This window comes from Lycorma delicatula, chromosome 1 (assembly GCF_047948215.1).
Source record: "Lycorma delicatula isolate Av1 chromosome 1, ASM4794821v1, whole genome shotgun sequence".
Classification (NCBI taxonomy): Eukaryota; Metazoa; Arthropoda; class Insecta; order Hemiptera; family Fulgoridae; genus Lycorma; species Lycorma delicatula.
Genome location: NC_134455.1, coordinates 59,255,609 through 59,282,762, shown reverse-complemented (window position 1 = coordinate 59,282,762; position 27,154 = coordinate 59,255,609). Strand labels below are relative to the sequence as shown.

Below are 27,154 nucleotides of genomic sequence, written 5' to 3'. Positions count from 1 at the left end.
GAGGCAGTGAAACAGTCATTTAAATCTAAAAATATTTTATTTTTAAATCCGTATGAGAATTGTTAGATTAGGTTTACGAACTCGTTTTCCAAGTTAAGTCAAGCTCCGTTTAGCAGCAAATCGTGCATAATGTGATGGCGTTAGTGATAGAACGAAATCGTCACCCCCGTCACATCGTGTTCAATTAGAGTCACCGCAAAACTTGAAAGGTTGATGAAAATTCCCATAAATAGTAGGTTTTATTGCATTACCGTTTATAAATTTTAATATTAGCTGTTTTGATTCAGTTATAATTAATTCATTATTTCAATCGACATACATCTAATGTGATATGATTAGTAGATTCGGTTAATAATCACTGGGAATTTCCATGCATGTCCTTGATAACTATTTAAAATTGGGTTATATCAATTTACTTCGTCTAATTCAGGTTACTACTGTTGAATTACCTCACTTTTTTTATTTTCTATCTCTTTCTTTGAAAACGATTTATCGAGTATAAAATTTTTTAATGTAATTATAACGAAATTTGTCAGCTATGGAATCCCAATTTTATTTTCCTAACATGTAAATTGCAAAATGTTCAGCTAGTGAACAGTAAGCAATCCCCCCCTCCCCACGAAAATGAGATGAGGATGATATATATGACATGTAAATAAGGAGTAGTATTGTACAGACTCAGGCCGACCGTTTCTTAGATTTGCGGTTAATTGAACCCCAACCACCAAAGTACACCAGTATCCGCTGTCTAGTATTCAAATCCGTAAAAAAGCAAAAAATTATTTTGATAATTATACTTTTTTGGTAAAAACATATTTACTTTAAATAAAAACATGATTTTATAATTTTTGAACCTCAGAACCTAATTCGACTTCGAAAACCAGGTGTTAAACAACTGATTTGCAATGACGAGTTATCCGCAAGATCAGCCCGATGGGCTAGAATCTCTATTGAAAATATTAGGTTATTGGTCCTTGTTACACTTCCTGTGTTGTAAAGTACCAAATTCAGCTTTATTATTGAGTATACAAATTAAACAGAAATCAATATTATTTTTACTGCAGGAAAATATTTGATTACTTAACATATAAACTAATCATAAATATTGTTCATAGAAATAATTTTCTTTCTATTTTTCAATCAGGATATTTATTTTAAATCATCACATTGTACACGAATTGCATTAATAAAAGTTTTGGACAATGTATAAACAAATGTTACAAATAAACAAACAATCCTGATTACTATTAGTTGCACTTTCTGTAGTGTTTAACATGCTGTACTATTCTGGGCTATATATATTTGAAGAGTACGGATTGACATCAAGGTGTAATGATTATTAATAATTTATATGTGATAAAAATATTTATTTTTTCCAACAATTGTGATCTACTAAAACATTCTTCACCATTTAACATAGTCAGTGTAAAGAATGTTTAATTTAATTTTATTAATAAAATAAGACTTCTTCACAAGTGTACATGTGGTGAAACCCTAGATAGAAATTTTAATGAAATTTCAATTAAGTTCTTGTTATAGAAGATTATTGTAAACTCTTATTTACCAATTCCTTGATTATTTTTTTTTAATAACTTATTATTTCTTCCCTTTTTGTTTACACCCTGAATTTCTGTATTTTTTTGTTATTTCCATGGGTTATCCTTATTTGTGTAATCTTTCAAACTTTATTTTGAACTGGTTGCAAAATACTTTAGTGTTCTATTTTTGTCTAAACATTGGTTTTTTTCTGGCTTTTCTGTACTATAGTTTCCTTTTATTCAAGTAATAGTAATGTTTTAGTTATCCATTAAAAATCATTTTAAAGAGTAACTTGTGATTGTATTTTATTAAACATTTTTTTAAGTGCCATAATTGAACAGTTATATGCAGGCATGAAGTACAGAACACTTTGAGAAAGGCAAACTATACTCAAGAGTGTCAAAGATTTTATTCTCAAGGGAACATAAAGATAAAAGTAGTTTTTTGTTGCCTTCTTTACTTATTAGAATATACCATCACACATTACCATGTCATACCATAGGAAATAATGACTTAGACATTATAAGGCAAAAAATTTCTTTCTGTTATGAAAAAATGCAATATATAAATTTCCTCTAATCAGGAGAATTTTCAGTTTATTGCATTTTATAATTTATTTGCTCCACCTGGTCTTTTTCTGTATGTTTTAGCTTGGGTTGTACTACATTAATTAGTGTAACCCACTGGAACAGATGACTTAACAGGCGCTAATGTTTTCAGATTCTTTAAATAAATAAAATCCTTCCCCTCCTCTCAGAGGATGAAAGAAGCCAAAAGAAAAGATCCATTACTCACAGACAAATGGTCATTTTTATTTGATGAGTTACTGTTAAAACGTTCACTTTAATAAAGCTTTATGTGTAGAGAAATCATTTTACTCCTCACTAAGGATTATTTTCCATTATTTCATCCATATATTATCTTATCCAAATATTAAATCAAAATTTTTTTATATATTCATTTACTGTGCATCCAAAATTTCTTTTGATTTCAATAATAATAAAAATAATTACTGATAGTGGGTCTAGAGTGAATATTGTTTTACCCACCAAATTTATAACCTTTAAAAATACTGTTGAACAATGAAGTAAATAGCAGCTAAAAAAAAAAAAAAAATTATTTCACCTCATTCAAAAAAGGAAACCATATTTCACAAACCTATCATAAGCTCCTAGATTTATTAACACTAATGTTGTGACCAATGATGTGGCATCAGAAGCCCCTTCATCCTAGAAACCTAAGAAAACATCATAAAATAACTAGGGATTTTTAAATAAGGTAACTATGTTAATAGTAAAGTCTTGAGAGAATTGATCAATATTTTTAGTCCTGACACTAAAAAAAACCCTTTAATAGTCTTATTTTGAGTAAAATTAATGGATGGCGAAATATAATTAATTAATTTTAAAAAAAACTTTAAACAGCAATAAAAAAGAGAAACAATAATATAGTGTTGTAAAGGTTAAAAAAGTACAAATTAAATAAGTGTGAAAGCTCCATTACACATAAAATTCAGTTATAAACCATTATAAAAAAAATATGTATATATGTATATATATATTGTTGCGTGTTTGCTGCTTGACTAGGATATTGAGAGACTAACAAATACAATTTTTTTTTAAATACAATTTATTAGTTTAAGAAAATAAGACAAATCAATAATAATAATGACAATAACAATAATATTAAACAATAATAATTATGATGATGATGATGATGATAATGAATAAATAACATACAAAATAATATTTCAAATAAGGATAGGATTTATTTAAAGGTAGTTAAATCATAAAAAACAGAATGCAGTCCAATTGACTAAAACATTATAATGACCGCTAATATTAACATCTTTAACACCTAGTATTGCATTAATAATAAGATAAGATTAGACAAGTCTAAGGTTCATACAATTCCATTCACTGCAAATACTATTCCTATTTACAATAAGACTACTGTACAATTTATGAATGAATTTAATATTATCACTTCCACTTATTGTCAACATATATTTCATCGAACAACTTCCTGCATTCACCCACTGTCCACATGGTATGCTTGTGATGTACACATTACTCATTACCACTGCTGACTGATAATACCATCTCACAATCGCGTTGATCACAACCTGCAGCACTCACTTATGTTTGCTCTTTACTCATCGTCCTACTGGTCTGAGCAGTGTTTATATACTCTGTTGAAGCGTGAGAATTCTCATCGTCCCTTACATTTTCCCATGAGTTCTTATTACTGTTCAGTAACTCTTCTCATCGAACAACAGCCATTGGAGTTGTGCTATTGACAATATTACAAAGAACGATTGTTAAACGAGCCTGTTAACCCGAGAAAAGGATCTCTTTTAGTACCCTGCTGGATTCCTTTCATTAATATTTTCTCATACTTTCTTCCTAATTGGAAGGAATCCTTTACCCAGGTCCATTATACTAGTCTTGTTACAGTGTATTAGGAGAGAACTTATTCACTTCCAGCTTCACTCATTTTCATGGGATCCAAGTTTCATATAATTTTCTATTGAAATTAAGAAAAGAATTGTCTTTTATGAGGTCAGTCAGTAATATACAAAAAAAGTCATGTTATCCAGTTCATGTTTTCCTAGATAGATTTTATGAATGGAACATTGTTTATCATATTAGTGAAAATTTTATACATCAACTCGAAAATGAATGTATTAGTATTATTATATTTTTACCACTCATGATGGAGGATGTTAATATCTTAGTACTAGGATCTTATTTTTATTTAGCTGGTTAAGATAGTTTATTAAAATTGTTTTGTGTTTGTTAAGCTGTACTAATATTTTGTAGCAGTATATTTGAATCAAGCAAAACTGGAAAACAAGTTACCTAAAAATTACCTAGATTAACAAAAATTCACCAATTCAATAAAGATTCATCAAAAATTAACTGGAAAACAAGCTAGTGACACAAAAATTATCATTTCAAAATATTTGTTCATACTGATATGCTATCCCCAAACATATGAAGTTTAATGATGATGGTAAAAAAGAGCCCACAGGATTCAGCTAAAAATTTATTAGTTTAATTTTTTGTGTAATATTATATATGTTATAATCTATTAGAGTATTTATTAATAGAATTTAAAGTAATGAAGATCTATTGGTTTGCAAAGATGATAAGTGAAATTAAAGAAACATTTATTTTGCATTAAAATAATTAAAAATATTAGAAATAAATAATTGCAATTACATAATTACTACAGTAAAAGAATAAAAACAATATATGATGTCTTTGGAATGAAGAAGTTTTCAGTGTAATATCTTGTTTGTTTAAGATGTTGAGATGATCTGATCCACCCCAGCTACTGATGATAACTTTGATGGCAGTCTTTTGAATGAGATATTCTGTAGTTCTTATTGGAGATATTTTTCATATTGTTCCTTGATCAATCAAAGCATAGAGTTGAAGGTCAAGATTACTAGAGCAAGTGTAATACATATAAATAATAAGATACACATTATATTATGTGTAAAGCTGCTGAATATTGTGTGAAGTAATTAACTGATATGATGTTAAAGACAACAAATTGATGTCGCTTAGTTTAAATTGTTCTTGTTCCTTATTAAATTTGACTGAAGTAATAAATTTATAATAAGGAAATAAGTTTCTAAATAAAAAAAGTTTTGAGTAATTATAATTTTATAATGAGGGCTTATTACTGCAGTTAAGAAAAAGTCCAAAACCTAATTTTTTGAATTTTGGTTTTTTTTTGGTCGATTGCAATCAAAAGGGAAGTGTACAATTAGATGTTACAACAATCGTAAATCCAACATTTCAACATTCTACGGCTAATCGTTTATGAGTTATGCGAAATTCATACGCACATTGTCACGCCGAAACTAGTCAAAATGGATTTAGCAGGGATGGTCAGAATCAGGGATCAGGGATATTTCCGTTAAAATCTGAAAACCGAAATTTTTCGCGATTACAATATTTCCTTTACTTCGTTCAAGGAAGTAAATAATATGTTTCTTCTTACAGTTTAAAAAATACTATTACACTAAAAAATATGAAAGTAATGTACACTACCGATTTTCTACATATTTTTATCTGACCGTTAAGTAGAACAAATTCTTTGTTTTGTAAAAGAATTTAATTTTATGTACGTATTAATTTATTATTATCCATATTAGATTTTTAATCGATTTTTCATCTTCGTGTCATAGATTGGATTGAATCTCAGACTAATTATACAAAGATATCAAAATGTTTTCTGATCCAGTATTGATCTGATTTCTGAATCGAAAAAGATGACAACTACGTAAAAAATACTTTGATATAATAAAAAAAAAAATCACTCATACTGATACACGAAAAATCTACATTTTGTGTAGAATTACTCATGTTTATTGAAATATATTATTTCATAATCTCATTACTCATATTTATTCGTAATTTCAAAATTCAAAATTTTAATATCGTCAATATTTAAAATATATACTTAAAAACAAAAATCAAAACAGACTAATTTAAAACATGATATGTTTAAAACAAATATAAAAAAAAAACATTGCTCGTCATTTTGTATCCTATGTAGTTAGGTAGTAAACGAAAAGAGCAGATTTGCAATCAGTGAATTTGTATTAACTTGATAAACTTAGTTTTAGACTTAGTCTTTTACAGAAAATTGACAATAACAAAACGGAAAACAATGCAAGAAATATACTATCGTTTTATTAAAATCTTCTATACCAAAAATATATAAGATCTATTTCTGTTGGACTATATATAATAAATGAAGTGAATATATACATACACCTTATATATATATGTATATATATATTTTTTTTTTTTACTAAAAAGTAAGACCTCATTCATACACTAATTAAGTCTTTAGGATAGTCTGTTGTTGCTTAGCTTTTATATTTTGGCCTTTAAAACTTGTTTATATAGTTTTTATTTATTATACAGCGCTCTCTCTCTATCTCTCTCTCTCTCTCACACACACACACACACACACATTCTCTCCCTCACTCTCACTCTCTCTCTCTCTCTGCTTCTTTATTTAACCGCATTGTCTTTTCACTTTATTGTATATGTTTCTTTTAATGAAATTTGATTATTCGCTACAAGAATGATCTTTGCTTTCGTGCTTTAAGGCTAAGGCAACATAGTACATGATACTGCAATTCAGTTCGCCTACAATCAAAAAGAATCATTTATTTTTTTAACTCTACATCTTAACGCAATGTGCGTAATTTTTTTTTTAATCGAACCTTACATTTTTTTATTAAAAAGTTTTCTATATTTTTTCTTGTTTTATGCTAAGGAAAATGTATAATAATCCCATATTTCTCTTTAAAATCAGTAATGATTTTTTTCAATCAATTTGAACGGCAAGATTGACAATATGCATTCAACGATATCGGTGAACAAAGATAAAAAATTTCATGTGAACACCACATAACTTCTTTGCACGCCTGTTAAATTACATATACATATTTTTAAAAGTACATAAAATTTTAAACACTTTGTTTCTTTAATAACTTCATTTTTTTAATTGTTATTATTGAATTAGTATTTATAGTAAATCAATATATTTAAATTTAAAAAAAGTTAAAAAGAAAAAAGGAAATGAAGTCGAATTCGAACCAACGAGCCTCTCCCTTGTAAGATCAAAAATAAAAAATAAAATATTTCATTAATTAAAATTTTATTTGGCTATAACTGGAACCAATGAAAATAAGTACCATTTATGATATATCTTTGAAAAGCTCTCAATGAGGACTTATTACTGTGGTTAAGAAAAAGTCCAATATCCAAATTTTTTTGGATTTTGGGCATTTTCGGTCAAGTCGATTGCAATCAACAGGGGAGGTGCACAACTAGATGTTACAACAGTCCTAAATCCAAAATTTCAACATCCTACGGCTAATCGTTTTTGAGTTATGCGAGATACGTACGTACGTAGTACATACTGAAGTCATGCCTAAACGAGTCAAAATGGATTCAGGGATGGTCAAAATGAATATTTCTGTTGAAATCTGAAAAACCTAGATTTTTCGCGATCACAATACTTCCTTTAATTCGTACAAGGAATTAAAACGATTTTAGAACTTTTATAAAAAATTCTATATAAAAAAAATCACATCATCGTCTTCATTCTAGTTTATAAATGGCTAATTTTCTTCAGAACCAATCCCAAGATCGTGTAATTGAGGATGAGTTTGTCGTAACGTTCTTGGATTATCCTCATTAATCTATCACACTTTTTCTTACTTTGTTTACTTCCTGGTAATTTAACCGAAATGCTTCTATTATCATAGAACATTCAATTTCCAACAATTCATTTTAAGCGTAACTACTGATATCTATTTACGTACTTACTGGAATCTTGCAGGATTTTTACCACTTCAGTAAACGAAATTTTTTAAAAATTCTCATGAAAATATAAAAAAGATAGTTATTGGTAAACTTCTAATATTTGTTTCAGACAATTCGTCAGAAGCCGATACACCAGATGATGAAGAGGAACACGAATTTGGTGCGTGTGCCCTTTGTGATGGAAACAATGTAGGAGAATATGAAGCCGTAGAGGAAGACGAAGTTGAGGAAGAGGAAGAGGAAGCTCCACCGCGGAGACGTACTCCCTATTATTACGGGGATCTGGTAGCGGCAAGATCTGATGGGGTTCCTTCACCCATGCCGCCTCACACTCCTAGGGACCGCTCCCAGATGAGCCGACGCTTGTACGAGACTGCCTTCGACTGCCGTGTCAGTCGGTCGGAGGACGAGCTGGAGGTGAGCTTAAACCAATAATTCCTGAATGATCTTCCTTTTAGAGCAAATAAGTCATCAAAGACGTTACCAGCTTATGCGTAAAGTTAACACATGAAACAATTAAATGAGCAACAGCAATGAACTATCAAACAGGCTTTGTCTGTTACACGTGAAAAGTCTTGTATTACAAATACAAATTAATATTTCTACGTTATTCTCTAAAAAAGAGACGTATATTTTAAAATTCTAAGTAGTTTGTTAATTTAGTTGATTTATAATGTGTTTATTAGAATTGTTTAATTACTTATTTAGTTCAGAATATTTAATTTTAAATTTAAAATTTCTATATTTTAAATTTCTATAACTGAAGTAGATCTTTGTCATTCAATATCCCCTTATGCATTTTAGCAGTTATCATGATCGATTAACACTCTTTAGGAATGGCCGAAAGTAATAGTTATGTTTTCATTGTCATTAATTTTCATTCCTTTTTGCTATCTTTCTTTAAAATGTTCTTAATTAATTTTTGAGAGCATAATGATACAGACTTTATTTTGAATAATTTTATTTAGCATGGTCATTGGTATATATAATATAAAAATATATAAATTATAATTCCACTTACCAACCATTGTAATTAATTATTATGTTTTAGCGCTTTCAGAAGTTAATTTTACATCTTCAGGAACATCTGATAAACTTGTATAAAGTATTCACTTCACATACTAATTTGATGTAGATTAAAATAAAATTTCCATAAATATAACAATCGATCGTTAAGTTATAAAATAAGTCATTCATTTGTATGATTAGTTGACAAAAGCGTCTCAGTTGTTATCTATGTGAAGATTAAATATGTGGTTTTAAAAAAAATTATAACTAAAGGTAAACCTTCAATGGTTCCACGACTTGCACAAACCACTGAAGGTAGACCTACAAATGTATGACTTATTCTATAACTTGATGATCGATTGTTATATTTATGGAAATTTTATTTTAATCTACATCAAATTAGTATGTGAAGTGAGTACTCCTTTGAAGGTATGTATACATACCTTCAAAACCAGATAAATATGGCATAAAAATAGTTTGTCTTTGTAATACCAGAATGTACTATATGGTAATTGCAATAGCTTATGTTGTTAAAGAAGATCACCACAGACAGCCTCAAGCGCTGAATCTTGTGACTAATATAACAGAACCAATACATAATACTGGACGTAATATTACAGTAGATAATTGGTTTACCTCTATTTCTCTTGGTGATACAATGCTAAAATATAAGCTGACACTTGTTAGGATTTTACAGAAAAATAAAAAAGAAATTCCCCTTCATTTCTTCCTTCAAAAAGCCGTGAGATGCTCTCATCAAAATTTTGTTTTGATTGTGAAAAACACTTGTAAGTTTCAGTCCGAAGAAAAGTAAAACTGTTATACTCTTATCAACCACAGATAGTGACAGGGGTTGAAATCAGACAACAGAAAAGCCAGGGATGATTCATTTTTATAATCAAACAAAAGAAGAGATTGACACATTCAACCAGCTCAACCATTCATTCAGTATTTCAAGAAAAACTCAAAGATAACCTCTTCGTTATTTATGTGGTATGTTGAACCAGGCAGGTGTTAATGCACGTGTTGTTTAGAAAAAAACACAACATTGAACTTGTAAAATGAAAGAACTTTCTAAAATTCTGGCTTACAACTTCTAAACCTTACATGTTGAACTGGCTCAAGAAACCAATTTTAAAAGAACTCTTTGAGGTTACATGAAAAGTTAAAATTAGCAAGATGTGCTGAATGCCCAATTGTGGTACTTTCTGTACCAATTGTAAGAAACTGTGCTCAGAATACAAGAATGAAGTTGTGAATCTTGTGTTGATTAAAACATGAACAGTTTGTAGTCACATACCTTTTATTACATTCGAATACATATTTGATATTTTTTTAATAATATGTAACAATAAATATTTTTTATAAAAAATATTGTTGATTATTTACCCTGGGGAGTTGAAGTACCCCACATGTACTTAATATATAATGTGTGCATTTGAAGGTTAATACAGTATGTGTTTCTCATGAAATACATGTATTAAACTTTTTTATAGTTTAATTTTAAGTTATGTGTAGGAAAAGAAAGGGACATATAATAAAAAGAACTAAATAAATATACATCAATTAAAGAAGGAAATTGGGTAATTTGTACTGATCATAGGAGATTTTATTTCTTCAAAGAACTTAGGTCAGTGTGGGGTTTTATTAGACATATAGATCAAATAAATTTATTGCCATCATAAAAGTAATGGACACATTTTATACACTCCCAAAAAAAAAGATGTTAAGAAAAGATGAAATTGAATGTAAAGTGCAACTTGGAATAATACACAGGGAATACTGGACCAAAATTAATAATACTTTAACTAAGAAACAAATATTGTGGCAGTATCTATTCATTTATTTAATTTTTTTTTAATTTTTCAGGTGGATCTTGTTACTCATCGATCTCTATTACAGACTTCAACACCACCTGTACCACCTTCACAAAAAACTTCCCATCGCCATTCACAGGCCCAACCACCACCTCCTCCTCCATCAGAAGCCAGCAACATTCTCACTAAAGAGTTTTCCAGGTTGGGTATTGGAACCTATCCAGCAACACCTACACCCCCCTCAAGTGCACCCCTTCCCACTAAATTTCCATCATCTCATTCTATGAATAGTGTTCGTAGCACTCCTAATTTACCTGGTTCAAGAATCAAAGACTCCAGGTTACCTGTTAAATCTCTACGATGTCGTACTCATAAAGATTCAAGGTATAATAATTATTTACAAATAAATGTTTTCATATCATAATTGGATTTCTTAAGACATAATTAAATTTCATTAAATTTTGAATGCAACTTTCCTACTGTCTATGAACGTTCTAGTATCAGAATACCAGATGTAAAACAGAATCCCTTTTTGTATTGAAAAATATACAACTATTAAAAAAAAAGCATAAGTGTGTACTTATGGACCCGCGTAAGAAGTTATACTTCTTGGCGTGAATAAAAAAAATTTTTTTTACGCATTCAAACAAATTTGAACTGGAGTCAAACGATCGATAGACGACATTAAATTCCATGAATAAATGTTTGAATAAATAACACTTAAATTAAATTAAATTATATTTATTTCATACAGTTTAAAAAGTATTGAAGTATTCGTTGTCATATAAAACAAAGTTCATCGAATATATTTTGATTAGTTTAGTTCCATTAATTCTTCGGATGACAATTGAATAGGCACGAGGGTTATCAGCGGCTTATGATATGAAAAATATGATACAAATAGTTCTATTTTATAAATAAGTATTTTATCAAAAATTTTGTTTTTGGTAAATTTAAAATTATTTATACAAAATCAAGAATGTATCTGATATGTGCTATTTTCTGCCATTAAAAAATATAATTTTACTCATAAAAAATAATACATAATATAACCTCAAATCTTGATACACAGTTTTCATAAAAAAAATAATAAATATACGCTGCAATATAAGTAAAGTTTTATGAATATGAACAACAATATTCACAGTTTAATATATCCTTCTTCAGAAATCCATGTATATAAATATGTATTTATTTACCCAGTATCTGTTATATTTACAACTCATGCTAATCACTTAATTGCATTGAAGGACTGACTGAATTAGACACTACACGCATATGCGTGCAAACTGATCCACTTGAGCCTTCGCAAATCTTCATGGTGTGTTACATCGGTGCGCGCAACTTCCGTAACTTTCTGAAAATACACTGTGATCAGTCTCTAAAAGAAGTATAACTTCAAAAAACGTTTCAAAAATTTTGGTCATAGAAAAGGCTGGTTTGATGTATATTAATGAAATTAGTTTTTATTATTATAAATATGAACAAGGTACTTAATGAAAATTAACACTGTTAATGAAAAACATCTTGGTAAATAAAGAAACAACATTTAACTCATTTTCTGTTTTAAACATAATATTTATATCCATCACAAACCATTGCATAGTCTTGCTCCACAAATCACACAAAGAATTTGAGTAAAATCTTTGGGAGATTTTCATCAACCCTACAACAGTCTAAACTTGTTACTGAGAATAGTTTCCACATTTTCACCAAGCTAAAGGCTGAGTATCCTGGCAGCAGATTTTTTCAATGTAAGTCTTCAAATGCTGTTGTCAAAGGAAGATTAATGACTGGATAGATGGTAACTGCTTAAAAATTAACATATATGCTAATTTCTTATTTTTTACCAACTAACTGGAAAATAACACCTGAATAGCTCTATATATTCCCCCATTTTTTTTTTTTTTTATCTTTTCCTAAATTAAATGATGAAAATATATATGAATTGGGCAAGAATGCAACCATTGAATTAAAAATGACTTGAGTGTAAGTGATTCTTAAAAATTCTTAAGTATGATCATAATGTAAGCGATTGTGTGTTCATAACTTTTTTCATTATTTTCTACCTTTTCTGCATCCATTTAATTAATAACACCTTTGTCACTTTGCATAACTTATCACTTATATTAGTAAAATAGTCAACCATTATTCAAAGTATTAAGATAATATACATTTATCTGTAACATCCAGTGGATCAATACTCATAAAATTACACAAGTGGAAGAGATTTATAAAAAAATTGGTAAATTGAGACTTAAGAATTAACATACATATGCCTTGTTTGAAGTTTTCACCTTCAATGTTTGAATTACACATTAAGTTTTTAGCGATATTAAAATCATGCCAGTGTTTCCCATTTTTTCAAGACCTGAGATTATTATATATATATATAACATACACACCTATGTTTCAGTATATTTTTTTTATGCAGTTATTATAATTAGATTATTTATACTAATAAATATTTAATAATTTTCTATTCTCTGTTATCACTAAACTAGATTAATTTAGTTTTAGAGTTTCTATTTAAACAATGCTCACATTTTCTACAAAATTCATGATACACGATATCATGAAAATATATCTTAGAAAAATTAGGATTTCATTCATTGATTGTCTAGATGATAAAGAGTGGGGGTACTGTTGTTTAGGAAACATGTTCTGAAAAATAGATTAGCATCTGTGCTGCGTGCAAGTTACTATCTTGTTCACTTACTAGTGAACCCTAGAAAATGGAATCTGTTGTATTTGCTATTATTATTCATTATAATTTGTATCATTAATCAAGAATAATAACATTCAAATGAAAAAGTAGAAATACTGATCTTTGGAAAAACAATTTAGACAGGTGTACAGAAAAAAAATATTATGACATACTGTCAGCACAAGTCTAATGAAACAGAGATTAATGTTCATTCAAGTGGGCATGGTACCCCTTTTTCTTTTTCCTGTTTAGCCTTTGGTAATTACCATTCAGATATTACTTCAGAGGATGAAATAAGATATGTATGTGTGTAAATGAAGTGTAGTCTTGTACAGTCTCAGTTCGACCATTCCTGAGATGTGTGGTTAATTGAAATCCACCCATCAAAGAACATCAGTATCCACGATCTAGTATTCAAATCTGTATAAACATAACTGACTACTAGGACTTGAACGCTGGAACTCTTGACTACCAAATCAGCTGATTTGGGAAGATGCATTCACCACTAGACCAACCCGGTGGATTGGGCATGGTACCCCTGATTAGTTTTTAACACTACCCCTACATGTCTTGATACACAGTGTGTGTATTTACATACACAAAAACCAGAATGATTTATTTAGTTTTTCAACTGAAAATTTCACTCAATTTTTGGAAAACTTTTGTAATGTTTTTCTTATAACAATGTTTTTCTCTAACTACTTTTGAAATCTCTAATATCACAAAAAAAGAAAACATTTCATGGTGCAGTTTCATTTGCCTGAAGTTATACTTTGTTTACTTACATCATAGAGAAAAATATAGAAATTTTATTGTCATTCTTCATTGCATGCACCTTATGTATGATACATAATGTGCTTGTATCTTGTTGTGTATGTGCTGTCTACATGTATATAATGAAATATAATTTCATGCATCCTCACATTTGTAGTACTAATTTTGATGTAATATACTGTTTAGATGTTAATTATTATTATGACATACCAAGACAACACATATATTAATACCTTTACGAATAACAGAGGTTTATAATATATCTTTAATATATTACCAACCGCATATTGTTACAAATTTCTGTGTGTTCATACAAGCTCCAAAGCTGTTTAAACTGACTTTGTAATGTTAGTTTTTATTTTATAAAACTTAAGAAATTTAAAAGTGTTTTATCTGAGTTAATCATTGTATTTTAAATGGGGATAAGATCCCAAGAAGTCCTGAAGCTCTTTTACAAGGATTTAAAGTTAATCTAAAAAAGTAAAGAGTGGGTTGGTAGTTGAAAAATTGATAAATGCTAAGCCTAAACTGAAAATTGTACTTGGAATCTATGGCCGGTATTTTCAATTATAGTAAGTGTAATTTGAGATGTACTCTGTCTTTTATGAACTATAGTGGCTATTATTCAAAATTCTGTGTTCCCAAAACAATTATTGAGACACTTGACTAAATTACAGTCTTAAAGGATGATTGTTCAAATATTAAGATTTAGAATAACTTAGTGGAAGCTTCAAAACATGTTTTCATAGTGTTTGAAAATGTGTTCATTTAACATTTAGTTCTATACAGAAGTTAACAATTTTGCATGACATCTTGCTGAATGATATCCACGACATCTTGCAAGCTTTAAATCTCTGCTTGTTTTTCACTTCTAACATTTGTATTGTGTTTTAGTTATATTGAAAAATTATAAAAAGTTATCTTCTGCAGTCACTTTACCTTTAAATTACAGAACGGACTTTGCAGAATAATGGAGTATTGATCACACAAAATTACTGTGTTATGGAAATGATTAACCTAATTTTAGTATAGGTTGTAACACCAAAAACTCTTTTTGCCACTGTAATAATTATTGAATCTACTTACCACTAAAATCGCAAATGGTTGGAAGTACAGAAGTATAAATCAACCATTCCTACTCAAAATAGTTCTGATCTACAAATTCTTTCTAAAATCACTTCAAGTAGGAGATAACTGAAGATTTAAGGTATCATTTTAAAAATGTTCTCTGAACTTTCTTTTAATTTTAAAGTAAGTTGTAATTGATTGATTTATTAAAAAAAACTTATACTTATTACAAAAAATTAATCGAAAAATAATTAGCCAACAAGGTACAGTTCATGTATCTAACAACATGACATAAATTACAGAATATAATAATGTACATAAGGTAGGTATTTTGCTTTAAACCAAGAAGTAAAAAATGAATAAATTGTTTGATTCATAAAAAAATAAAAGGATTGAAAGTATGTGATAAATATTTATCACATAAGGTTAAAAATTCAAAAATTAAAACATAAAATGCTTTCAGTGATATAAATAAGACAAAGGAGCATAAAATGGTTTCAATAATATAAGTAAGACAAAGGAGCATATGCCTCTAATAGTTCTAAATATAATCTACTGTCCAAATCCAAGCTGTGTATAACTTTTAGTTTTATGGGAACAAGCATAACATTACCTACTGCACACATATATTAGTATAATTCATTACAAAAATAAATCAACTTTTGATTGATTGTATATGCACTAATGCATCTCAGTCATTAATCTGGATATTACCAACTATAACTACAAAAGCAAATTTAGTAAAGTAACACTAGGAAAAGTGCACTGCTGAAATGATTTGATTGCATGCCTTCCAATTTCTTGGTTTGAAATCAATTACCACTGTTAATAACAATTGATTGTAATTTCTGATACTTGCCCTGGATTTCATACAATGCTGATACATTTTTTTTTTTTACTGATAACATATATCTTTTGTTAATATTGCATTAGCTAGTTAATATAAAAAATAAATGAATATAAAAATATGTAGTTTTTTTTACATTAAATAGACTGTAATAGATTTTATTCTTTCAAGTAAGTAATCATCATTCACTTGTATTACATTATAATGATTTGTAAAAACATGTTGAAGAAATTACAGTATTTAATTATATTGTATTTTACTAAACACAATGAAGTTAAAATTTTGCTAAATTTTAGATGAAATAGTAAATCCTACTTCATCTAAAATTAAAGATTGCATAAACTAAAAGATTGTGAAATATACACTTGAAAATTTTTGTTTAATAATGATTGAATTTGTGTTTAATGTCTGAGTTCCTTCTCAGACATTAAACATTAAAGTAGCAATCTAAAGATAGAACATCTAAAAAATGTGAACTAAACTTTTTTGAATTTGAAGTCATTGTTTCATATTACTGTAAAAATCAGATTTTAAACTCTGTTTTCTAACATAATTACCTGTATAATATTGCTTTAAAAGTCTTTTCACTTTGTTAACTAAAATAAAAGTAAATATTTTTTCTTGCAAATATTTTATAGTACATTCTTGTTTTATTACTATAGGGTTTTGGAAGGACGGCCTCGAAGTCCAGAAAAATGTGATTCAGGCCAACAGCAAAGACGGGGTCGTCTGAAGTATTCCAGTTCTGAAAGTATGGCTACTAGTAGTTCTGGTGGAAGCTTAGAGTCAATACGCAGCAGCACAAGTGAAGGGAACCGGAGTACAACAAGTTCTGACAGTCATCCAAGCAGCTCATTGAGTTCCCATACTAGTGATGATGCAAGTAATCCACCTTTATGCCCTTTGTCTGGTAGTGGATCTGGCAGTACAACAAGTAGATTATTGCATGGTCATCCTACTCGCCTTCATATGCATATACTGTCACCAATATCTGATAAATCTAGCCAAGAGCCTGGCTCTGAGACATCGGAAAATAATAAAAACAATAATTCACAGGTCTGTATTGATTCATTCTTTATTAATTTGATTCAGAAATCTGTAAAGAATTAAAAATTGTACAATTAAATAATGAATATGACAGTATTCATTACCAATAATTAACACTTTAATAATCAATTACAGAATAAAATAATAATGATAATTATAATAATTAATGTTTTAATTAAGAGATTCCCATTATTTTTTGATTTCTTGAGTTCATGCTTATATAATAATATTTGTATATTTCACAACTTTTTGTTACACACCACTATTTATCAAATTTTTCAATAATAACAGTGTCACTCTCTAACTGCATCTATATCCTACCCTAACTTACTTACTTTCCCTTATGCACTACAAGATGATGTGACCCTTGGCCTCTCGAACTTAGCCCCACCATCTATCTCAATTCTCTGCCTGTCTTTTCCAACTGAAAATACCAATCATCCTCAAGTCAAGGTCCATTATCTATTCATCTATTCCATGGTCTTTTTCTTCTTCTGATGTACATTGTTTCCCTCCTTATCCTCCTTGCTGTCCTCTCCTCCCCCATTCTCCATGACTACCCATCTAATTCTTCCTGAGTTAACGAACATTACAATGTCATTTGAAATTAATGACATTAATTTCAACATTATTTCTCACTCTCCATTCTCACAGACTGGTCCAGTGATTCTTTTCATTATATTTCTTTAAAGAATTCTCAGCTTCAATGCATCATTCACCATCAGTACACAAGTTTCATAACCATAATATGCCTTAGGCTTTACCAGAGTTTCATATAGTTTTATCTTAACTGATCTTGATAAAGAGGTGTGACTGAAGTAACTTCATACTGGCATAAAAAACTCTGTTACCCTGCCATTATCCTTCTATCTATCTCATCCAACACTTTTCCACTACTACCTATCAGGACACCCAAATGCATAACACTCAACATGCTTGAAAATATAATTTACTATTTTTATATCTGTTGCATGTCTTCATTATTAAGTCTTGGCTTCATTAATCTTAAGTCCCACACCTCCACCACCCTCTCCAGCAGACTAAATGCCTTCCTCAATGCCGGTATTGTCCTTGCCATAATGATAACATTGTCCATATACCTGCCACAGTCTGTTTATGATGGTCTCATCTCCCACAACACTCCCAACTGCCTTCTGAACTGCCACATTAAACAAGAGAGTTGACAGTGCTTCCTTTGTCTCACTTCGGACCTTATGACAAAATACCTTCCAACAGAATTACCTATTTTCACCCTCGATTATGTTTCATCAAGGGTAATAATTACCCAACTTAACAAGTTATAATGGTATACAAAATCTTTCAAGTGCCTTCAATACCTTGTTACCTTTTGATACACTATCTAAGGTCCCCTTGTAGTCAATGAAGAGCAGATGCAGGTCATTATTATATTCTCCACATTTTTCTACCACTTGCCTTATTGTGAAGATCTGGTCCACCCATTCTAAAACCACACTGATAATCACTGAGAACCACTTCCAAAAACATAATAAGCCTTTGTAATAAATATTTGTAAAGATCTTATACATGACACTATGCAAGGAGACACGCCTGTAATTATTACAGACCATCTTATCACCCTTTTTAAAAATCAGGCAGTTCAGACTTGTCTTCCATTCAATAAGTATCCTTTCATTTCTGCATGTCATCAACATCCACTTTTAAATTTCCTGTGTTAATCCATCACGTCGATATTTAATCACCTCACTCACCACACCATCCTCCCAGGAGCTTTTAATCTTGATATTGTATCTTGAAATTTATTCTTGATAGAATTTATTCCTTTCCTTTATCTCCTTTATTTATTTATTCCTTTATCTTGAATTTATTCCTTTCCATATCACTGCTTCATTTCCCTTAGAATCACCACTCAACTCAAATCCATACACTTCCATCCTTTCTCTTCTGTTATGGTCACTTATCACAGTATGGCTGTTATTAAGTTGTTCTCTCACATCATCCTCCTCTTTCCCATCCAAAACCTTCTTAAAGTGCTTGGTCCATCTCTAAAATTCCATCATTATCGACAATCTGTCCACCTTTATCTTTACAACCCTTCATCCTTGGCTGATATTCCTTTCTAAACCAATCCACCTCCTCATAAAATCTTAAGCTATGATTTCTATCAGATAATATCACCATTCTTCCACTTTCCTCATCATTGCCTTATGCTTCTTGCCCCTCAATATCAACTTTACTCTTCTTCTCAACTCACTGTATTTATTCCAAGCACTTCTTGTGTCTCATTATCCTTTGCCTAGCCTCATTTCTCTCCCTTACCACCACCTTACACTCTCTATCTTACCACTCATCACTCTTTCATACCGTCGTCACATGTATGGTCTCTTGAGCCACTCTCTCCAAAATTACCTTTATATTCCTTCACTAACTTTTCACATTTATTTCCTCCACTGTGTCTCATGATGTTTCAGCAAGCTCCTTGTCCAACCTCTCATGGTACCTCTTTCTATCCTCCTTAACCCTCAGCCTATCTACATCTCATTTGCATCTCTTCATTCCCCTTTCTTTGCATATATTGGCCATCCTAATCTAATCGTGGCTCTAACCAAGAAATGGTCAGCTTGCAATTTAATGCTCTCATTGCACATACATCCAAAATCCCTGATGCACATCTGGCTGCAATTTAGATTTGGTCAGTCTGGTTGACCATATCCATCCTGGGACTTTCCAAGTTCAGAGGTGTATTGTTTTATGAGGGAATCCTGTACTCTTAATTACCATCCTGTTACATTCTGTAGATTGTGCCAATGGAAGCCATTATTATTTGTCTCCTTATGCAGAGAATACTGACCCACAACTGACCTTACCAACAGTTCTGTCCCCAACTTAGTATTCAAGTCCTTCAGTCATACCTCTGAACCTATTCACCTTCTCCAACACATCATAAGAATCCTCCTTTTCCATTTCTCCACCTCCTCTGTAGACATTACAGTAACATTTCTAAATTTATCTCTCAATCTAGTTATACACAACCTCTCTGACACTGGTTTGAAACTTAACAGCTTTCATTTCTTTTTTTCACTGATAAAGAAACCAGTTTCATCTATCCTATCAACCCTTCCATTACACAATATACAGAAATCCTTTTTATCAATTTGTTCACTGCTGTGCCATCTCATCTTCTGCAGCATCACCACATCCATCCTACAATGAATCAGTTCCAATGCCACCTCCCTCATCCTCCCTGGAACCAACATAGTTCTCACATTTCATGTCGCCACTCTTCAGTTCTTATCATTATCTCTTTTCCATACTCACCGATTCACATTCATATTCTTATTCCATTTAATTTTCTACAAGTCCTATCCATTCCAAGGCTTGTTTCCTGGTTTTGTAACAATATATTCTTTGCATGACCAAGGAGTTAGCCAGATGCAAGACCCCCAAACCTGTAGGACCAGGGATGTCAGTTTGGCATTTCCTTCTCCTAGGAGGTTTGCTTTCACCACAGCTCACAGAGCAAATTCTATCCTGGATTTTCTTCTGGTTTACTTCCTAGACTCTTCCACTCTCTCTGCTGCTGGGAGTTTCTTCTTCATGTGCCTTCAAGACTGTTGGCCAGTTTTCATCTGTTATCCTTGGCAGGGGTCCTGTAAATGGTTGTTACAATCTGGAGCGAGATTGAACCTGGTTTTTTAAGAAAGTTGATACTTCTATCACTCCTCCTTCTTCACCACTTGCACAGCAAGGCTCCAGGCTTACGACTGACAGTGCTGAAAAGCATTGTTGGCGAAGTTGTCTAAAATGTCTTTAATAATGCTAAAGACTCTGATCAATAAAATTATAAGAATGCAATAGCAGTAACAAAACACCATTACTTAAAATATTTTTCACCGCAAATCTGGTTTGATTCATTTAATTCATATAAAAAACATTCACAATATTTTTAGCAAAATAAAAACATAGTTCTTCACTTTAAATAAAATAATAATAATGAGTGAAATACCTAATGTTTTATGAAGACTGTAAGAGCCTGCATTCACAGCAAATTGGAGCTTTAAAGTAAATGTTATAATTTGTTTTAAAATTTAAATAAAACATTATGTTTGTTTTTATAAATACTTTTTATATCAATTACCTTTATACAAAAGCCATCAAGAACCATAAGATGGTTATACAGTTAGCCATTTTATTTGATAACCTTTATTATATATTACCAGTACAGTTTAAATGGGATACAGTTTTATATAGGTTAACCTTTGCTAACCAATAATTATAATTTATTATTTATTTGTTACAACTTTTCTAACTAAACAAATTCTTTGACCTAGCTATTGAATTTTTGTCAAAAGGGATCACCTGATGAAAATACTTTAGGTTCAACTCCCATTGCTGAACAGTCATCTGAGTTACCAACTTCAAGAGAAACAACTCAAAAAGGCAAAAGAAGAACACCTCAGAATAAAAATCTGATTAAACTGAGTTGCCCAGCTACTGATCTAGATACGCATCAGGCAGGGTCGGATAGTGGAATTTCCATAGAATCTTCCCGATGTCCAAACAATCAGAATCTTAGTCAGGTAACTTACTTCTTAATTAACATTATTTTTAGATAGCTAACACTGACCTGCAAGAGTTTTGTTACACAGGTAATTTTGGTTTATTCTAAAGTATTTTTTGATGCTGAGAACAAATATGACCTCAAAATTTGTCCTAAGAGTTAACATTTTTTTGTAACTGTCACTCGTGAAAATGAAAATTGTTAAAAATATTTATTTCCTCTATTAAAATTAAACCCTTGTAAAGAATTGTTTTGAGTTATGTTTATATTAATAATGACATATGAGTGCCTGAAGATATGTGTAAATGAAAAATCATTATAAATAGCTAAGAGTGGAATAATTTGGAGAAGTGACCAGTGTGCAGTAATACCTCGTAGTTATATAAATCATCCTAGAAATTTTTTCCATGTGCTTGGTGAATTAACTTTTAAATCTTAAAGAACTACTACTTCTTTGATTAAAAAATAATCATAAGAACACTATTTTGGGTGTAAAACATAATATCAGGATACTTCTTGGGCCTCTCATATCTGCTGTAATTCTTGTGTAACTTTACTAAGCATGATAGCTAAGGGGGAAGCCGTAACACATGCCTTTTGCTGTTCCTATGGTATGAAGAGACCCTAAGGTCCACTCAACAAATTGTTATTTTTTAATCACAAAAATCAAAGGTATCATAAATAAATTCAAGAAATGTGTTGCATACTCTAGTTTTCCTTCAGCCATAAGACCTCTTCCTTATAGTGAAGAGTTATCTGTTCTACTTTCATCAGAAACATTAAAGATGGCTATGGTGATTTAGAATTAAACAAAAAGAAGAGAATTCAGATTTCCAAGGTGAGAGCACTGAACCTCAAAAAATTATTCAAATAAAACTTAATTATCTGGTTGATCTTAATTTGTCTAAAATGCTGTCAGAGCTTCAAGGTTAAAATTTGGAACTTCCTCAAAAGTGGTATTAAAATATGTTTCTTATCTTCTTATCTGTTAGGCAGCAAGAATTTCAGCATTTGTTCTCCTTACAAGATAATATATGTATGCCAGTAATGTAAATTAGTTATTGGATTAACTAGTACAGCATCACAGTCCTATGGAATGAAGATTTTTTATAGATTTTTCTAAAAGAGTTTGAAAGCCCCATTGTGAAGTCCTTCCTTTACAGTGAAAATGAGAAAAAATAGCATATAAAAATTGTGTTATATTCACGTTTGGTCTTTTTTTCACCTTGGTGATGTAAGTGATGAGCACAGTGAACAATTTCAGCAAGATATATCTATGATGAAAATATGCTACCAGGGAAAATGGAGGCCGACTATGCTAGCCAATTATTGAAGACTGAAAAGAAACACAAGAAGAGACTGAGTACAGAAGAAAACTAAAAAAAAGTCAGATGTTGGTAAGATATTAATTCCTTGAAATATCAGGTTTTCCTTAAATCCATCTAACTAAGAAAACTCTGCCCTCTGTTCAATTTTGGTTTGCAAATTTGAAATCAGTGCAAAAAATACTGAAGTCATAATTATTGAATGCATGTGGCAGAAGAAGCATTTTTTTTTTTTAGATCAGTGTAGTTGCTGGTAATCCAAAACACAGTTTATGCAGTAACTTGAATTAGTATGAACTCATGTAAACTGGTTATTATGTCTAAGTTGTAAAGATTTATACATAATGATAGTATCACTTGTTCAATTTTTTGAAGTAAACCACAATTCTGAGAACAAGAAGTCAAGAAAGAGAACTACAATGAAATACTTTAACCTGAACCAAAGACTTTACTAAAATTGAATAGTTTTTATACTTGTAAAGAATATTAAAATTCATAAATTTGCTTATCGTTCCAAATTCAAACAAATTTATTAAATAATTTAATTTAGTTTTTTATTATCTGCTAGTTTATTTATTAAAATTCATCACATTCTGGATCCTACATCAGCTTATTTAAAAATAGTTTATAATGTTTTAAAATAAACAAGTTATTTAAAATGAATACACATATTAAATAATACAAAATATTAAACACCTCTGATCCCTTTGAAGACTATATTTAAGGTGATGATGGGATTCATTATAGTTCCATCATCTCAATATTCTTTCATATATATACGATAAATTTGATTAAACACACTGCTCACTTAATGTCTGTTGCAACTAATGGATTGACATCACCTATATTAAAGAATCATGCATTCTCAATCCTGTTTTTCAGATATTTCTATTAAAAATTATTTTACACAGTAAGTTCTTTTCAAGAATTTTAAAATTCAAAGTGATTCATATATAAAGATTATAATTTTATATGTTTTTCTGTTGTTTTTAAGTCATAAAACTTATAAATTTTTAAAAAATAATGAAATTTTAAAGATTTTATAATTTAAACAATAATGATAATTTATTTTGTAATAATAATAAAAAGTGCTATGTTTTAATATGCTTATGATTTGATTTCTTTCAATATCAATTTCATTTCCTTTGCACCAATTTCATTATTCTGATCTCTACATTTTCGTAAAATAATATCACCAAACATGTCACTAAATTTCTTGGTATGCTAACATACTCTGTTCTGTTATAAGAACACATTAACAAATTCTTATTAAACTACCATAAGCATTTTTACTCCAAACATGAAGACTGATGTTGATGTATCTTTTCTAAACCATGTTGTTCTTCCTCTGATTGTTCTCTTGCCATTTATTTTATTCTACCTTCTAAAGTGTCTCTAGTACTTTTTCTCCTTGATTAATGTTTATAATAATGTTAGTTTAATATTTCAACTTCTATCATTTGTACAAATATAAACTCATAAAAAAACTTAGTTCATAACAAAGAAATAAACTTGTAACTTATCTATTTTTGTTTGCCAATTGTTTTAAACTACAGTACTATATTTAGTATCACTCATTCACCATTTTTAATTCATGAAGTTAACTTTAAAAAAAAAATTGTGTTTATTATAACTTGTTTAATATTTTTTTAATGATATATGTATATTAATTAAATAAATTAAAATTGCTAGGTTGATCTAGCTGATCTTCCATTTGACATGCCAAAATTACGTCGAAGACGCATGCAACAAGATTCAGACAGTTTCCGTGACCTTCCATTTGATATGCCAAAATTACGCCGTCGGCAGCAGCAACAGCAGCAACAACAGCAACAGCAGCAGCAACAAGAACAACAAGATAATTCAGGATCTACAACATCTGTTGATCTGCATGAGCTCCCTTTTGATATGCCAAAATTAAGGCGGCGTGTTCAGCAACAACAGCAACCACAACCACAGCAACAACAGACATTTGATCATTCTGGATCAACAACTTCAGTAGATCTAAAAGATTTGCCATTTGATATGCCAAAACTAAGGCGAAGGCCACGTGCACCACCTAGCACAACCGAGTCAAGTGGTGTTTCTCAAGCATCATCTAGTCATAGTGTCCAGGAATCTGATAGCAGAGGTAAGCAGTAAGTTAAAGACTACATCCCAGTTTATAAGATAATTTAAATGAATACAAATCAGTAAAACATTCTTACAATTTTCTTCTGGATCTTCTTACTGCTTTAACATTTCATCAACTGGATGACAAAAAAGAAATTATAAATTCATTTTAAAATTAGTAGTGCAGAGAACATAAAGTACACATCATTAAAATGAAATATCTCTCTAATTGTTATCATTCGATAGATAACAAGATTTATTTATGTGCTCTATTATCTATTACTTTAGTAGGTGATGCTATTATCTTGTTAATTTTGACTCCTTTTTTCTTTCTTTTTTTCCTTGTTTAGCCTCTAGTTATTACCGTTCAAAAAATACTTCAGAGGATGAATGAGAATGATATGTGTGAATGTAAATGAAGTGTAGTCAGGTACAGTCTCAGTTCGACCATTCCTGAGATGTGTGGTTAATTGAAATCCAACCACCAAAGAATACCGGTATCCACAATGTAGGATTCAAATCTGTGTAAAAATAACTGGCTTTACTAGGACTTAAATGCTGGAACTCTTGACTTCCAAATCAGCTGTCTCCCATAAAGTGAATACATCAAGTACTATTTAATGATTCATAACTGTGATTTTTTTATAGATACATGTAATATTTTTATTGATACATGTAATATTTTTATAACTAAATTGTCTCCATATAATTGTAAAATATTCAGATTTCTATTTGTATTAGATATAGGTTCTCCATGCTTTATCTAATGTTCAGGTACACTGGAAAAATATGTTTTATTAATAATAGTCTTTATACAGTTTCTTATATCAGGTATTAAATGATGTGTTGCATTTGGTTAGAGGTACATTTATAAATGGTCTCTCTGCTGATTGAGGATCATTTAAATTATAATATAACACAGATAGAACTGGTAAAGTTTCAAAAATAATTTAGATATTCTATTTTATATGTATTATTTAGAATTACAGCAAATATAATAATTATTAATGTTCAGTTATTTTTAATTAATTATTTTTAACTAAAATCAATAATTGTTTTGTTTTATTATTTTAATTAGTCTATTTTTACTTTTTTTTTTCCTGTTTAGCCTTCGGGAATCGCCATCAGGTATTATTTCAGAGGATGATATGTATGAGTGAAAGTGAAATACAGTCTTGTATAGTCTCAGGTCAACCATTTCTGAGATGTGTATGGTAATTGAAACCCAACGACCAAAGAACACCGGTATCCATGATCTAGTATTAAAATCCGTATAAAAGTAATTGCCTTTATTAGGATTTGAACATTGGAACTTTTGACTTCAAAATCAGCTAATTTGCGAAGACACATTCACTACTAGACCAACCCAGTGGGTTAGGCCATTTGTATTTAGAAACTCTTTACTGTTGTCATCATGGCTGACCCGCATTAGTCCAAGAAAATAACCCCAATGTAAGAGGAGGGGTTTTCCAAGTTGTGGGACTCAATCTGCTGGGAGAGGAACTTCCCATTTCCAAATATGGGAAGTTATCTCTGATAACAGTGGAACTGAGAGTTTCGCCTGACATGGTTGTGGAAGAGTTGCAGTGTGTGAACCGTTTAATATCCAGGTGTTTTGGGAAAAAGGCGGGGAATAAGTCAACTCAGCGGCAGCAGAAGACTGTCAATCCATTAGTCTCGACCAGTGGAGACCTTGGGAAAGGTTTCTGTCTCTCCCGATTAAATCCGATGACAGTATGGGTGAACAGTGACATTCCTTGAAAACTTCAGGGAGCCAAAAAAGGCTTGTGTGGCTCCCCGCCTACTGGTGAAGAGATGAAAATATCTAAGGCTGGTGGTTGAAGTGATCTTTATTTGTCGAGTGACCCCTTTGACTCGGAAGGGTGTGAATCCTTCACGAACGCCTCTCACATGGAAGATGATCGACCAAAAGGAGAAATAGGTGCTGTAGGACCCACAAACATGCTTTCGTGATGGAAGGAATGCTTTCAACATAATCTGATGATTCTCT

At 30.4% G+C, this 27,154-nt stretch overlaps 1 protein-coding gene and 1 pseudogene across 1 annotated transcript in view; one reads left to right on the top strand and one right to left on the bottom strand.

Annotated features, from left to right (window-relative positions):
- The window catches only part of hwt (SH2 domain-containing adapter heavyweight), a 426,431-nt gene that overhangs the window by 384,755 nt on the left and 14,522 nt on the right, over window positions 1-27,154 (top strand). Inside the window, exons 4-8 of the mRNA XM_075354077.1 lie at window positions 8,008-8,315; window positions 10,776-11,107; window positions 16,782-17,175; window positions 21,498-21,725; window positions 24,724-25,162. Of these exons, the coding sequence (XP_075210192.1) occupies window positions 8,008-8,315; window positions 10,776-11,107; window positions 16,782-17,175; window positions 21,498-21,725; window positions 24,724-25,162 (1,701 nt within the window). The remainder of the gene's footprint in view (window positions 1-8,007; window positions 8,316-10,775; window positions 11,108-16,781; window positions 17,176-21,497; window positions 21,726-24,723; window positions 25,163-27,154) is intronic.
- On the bottom strand, window positions 19,405-19,926 carry LOC142318503 (uncharacterized; annotated as a pseudogene).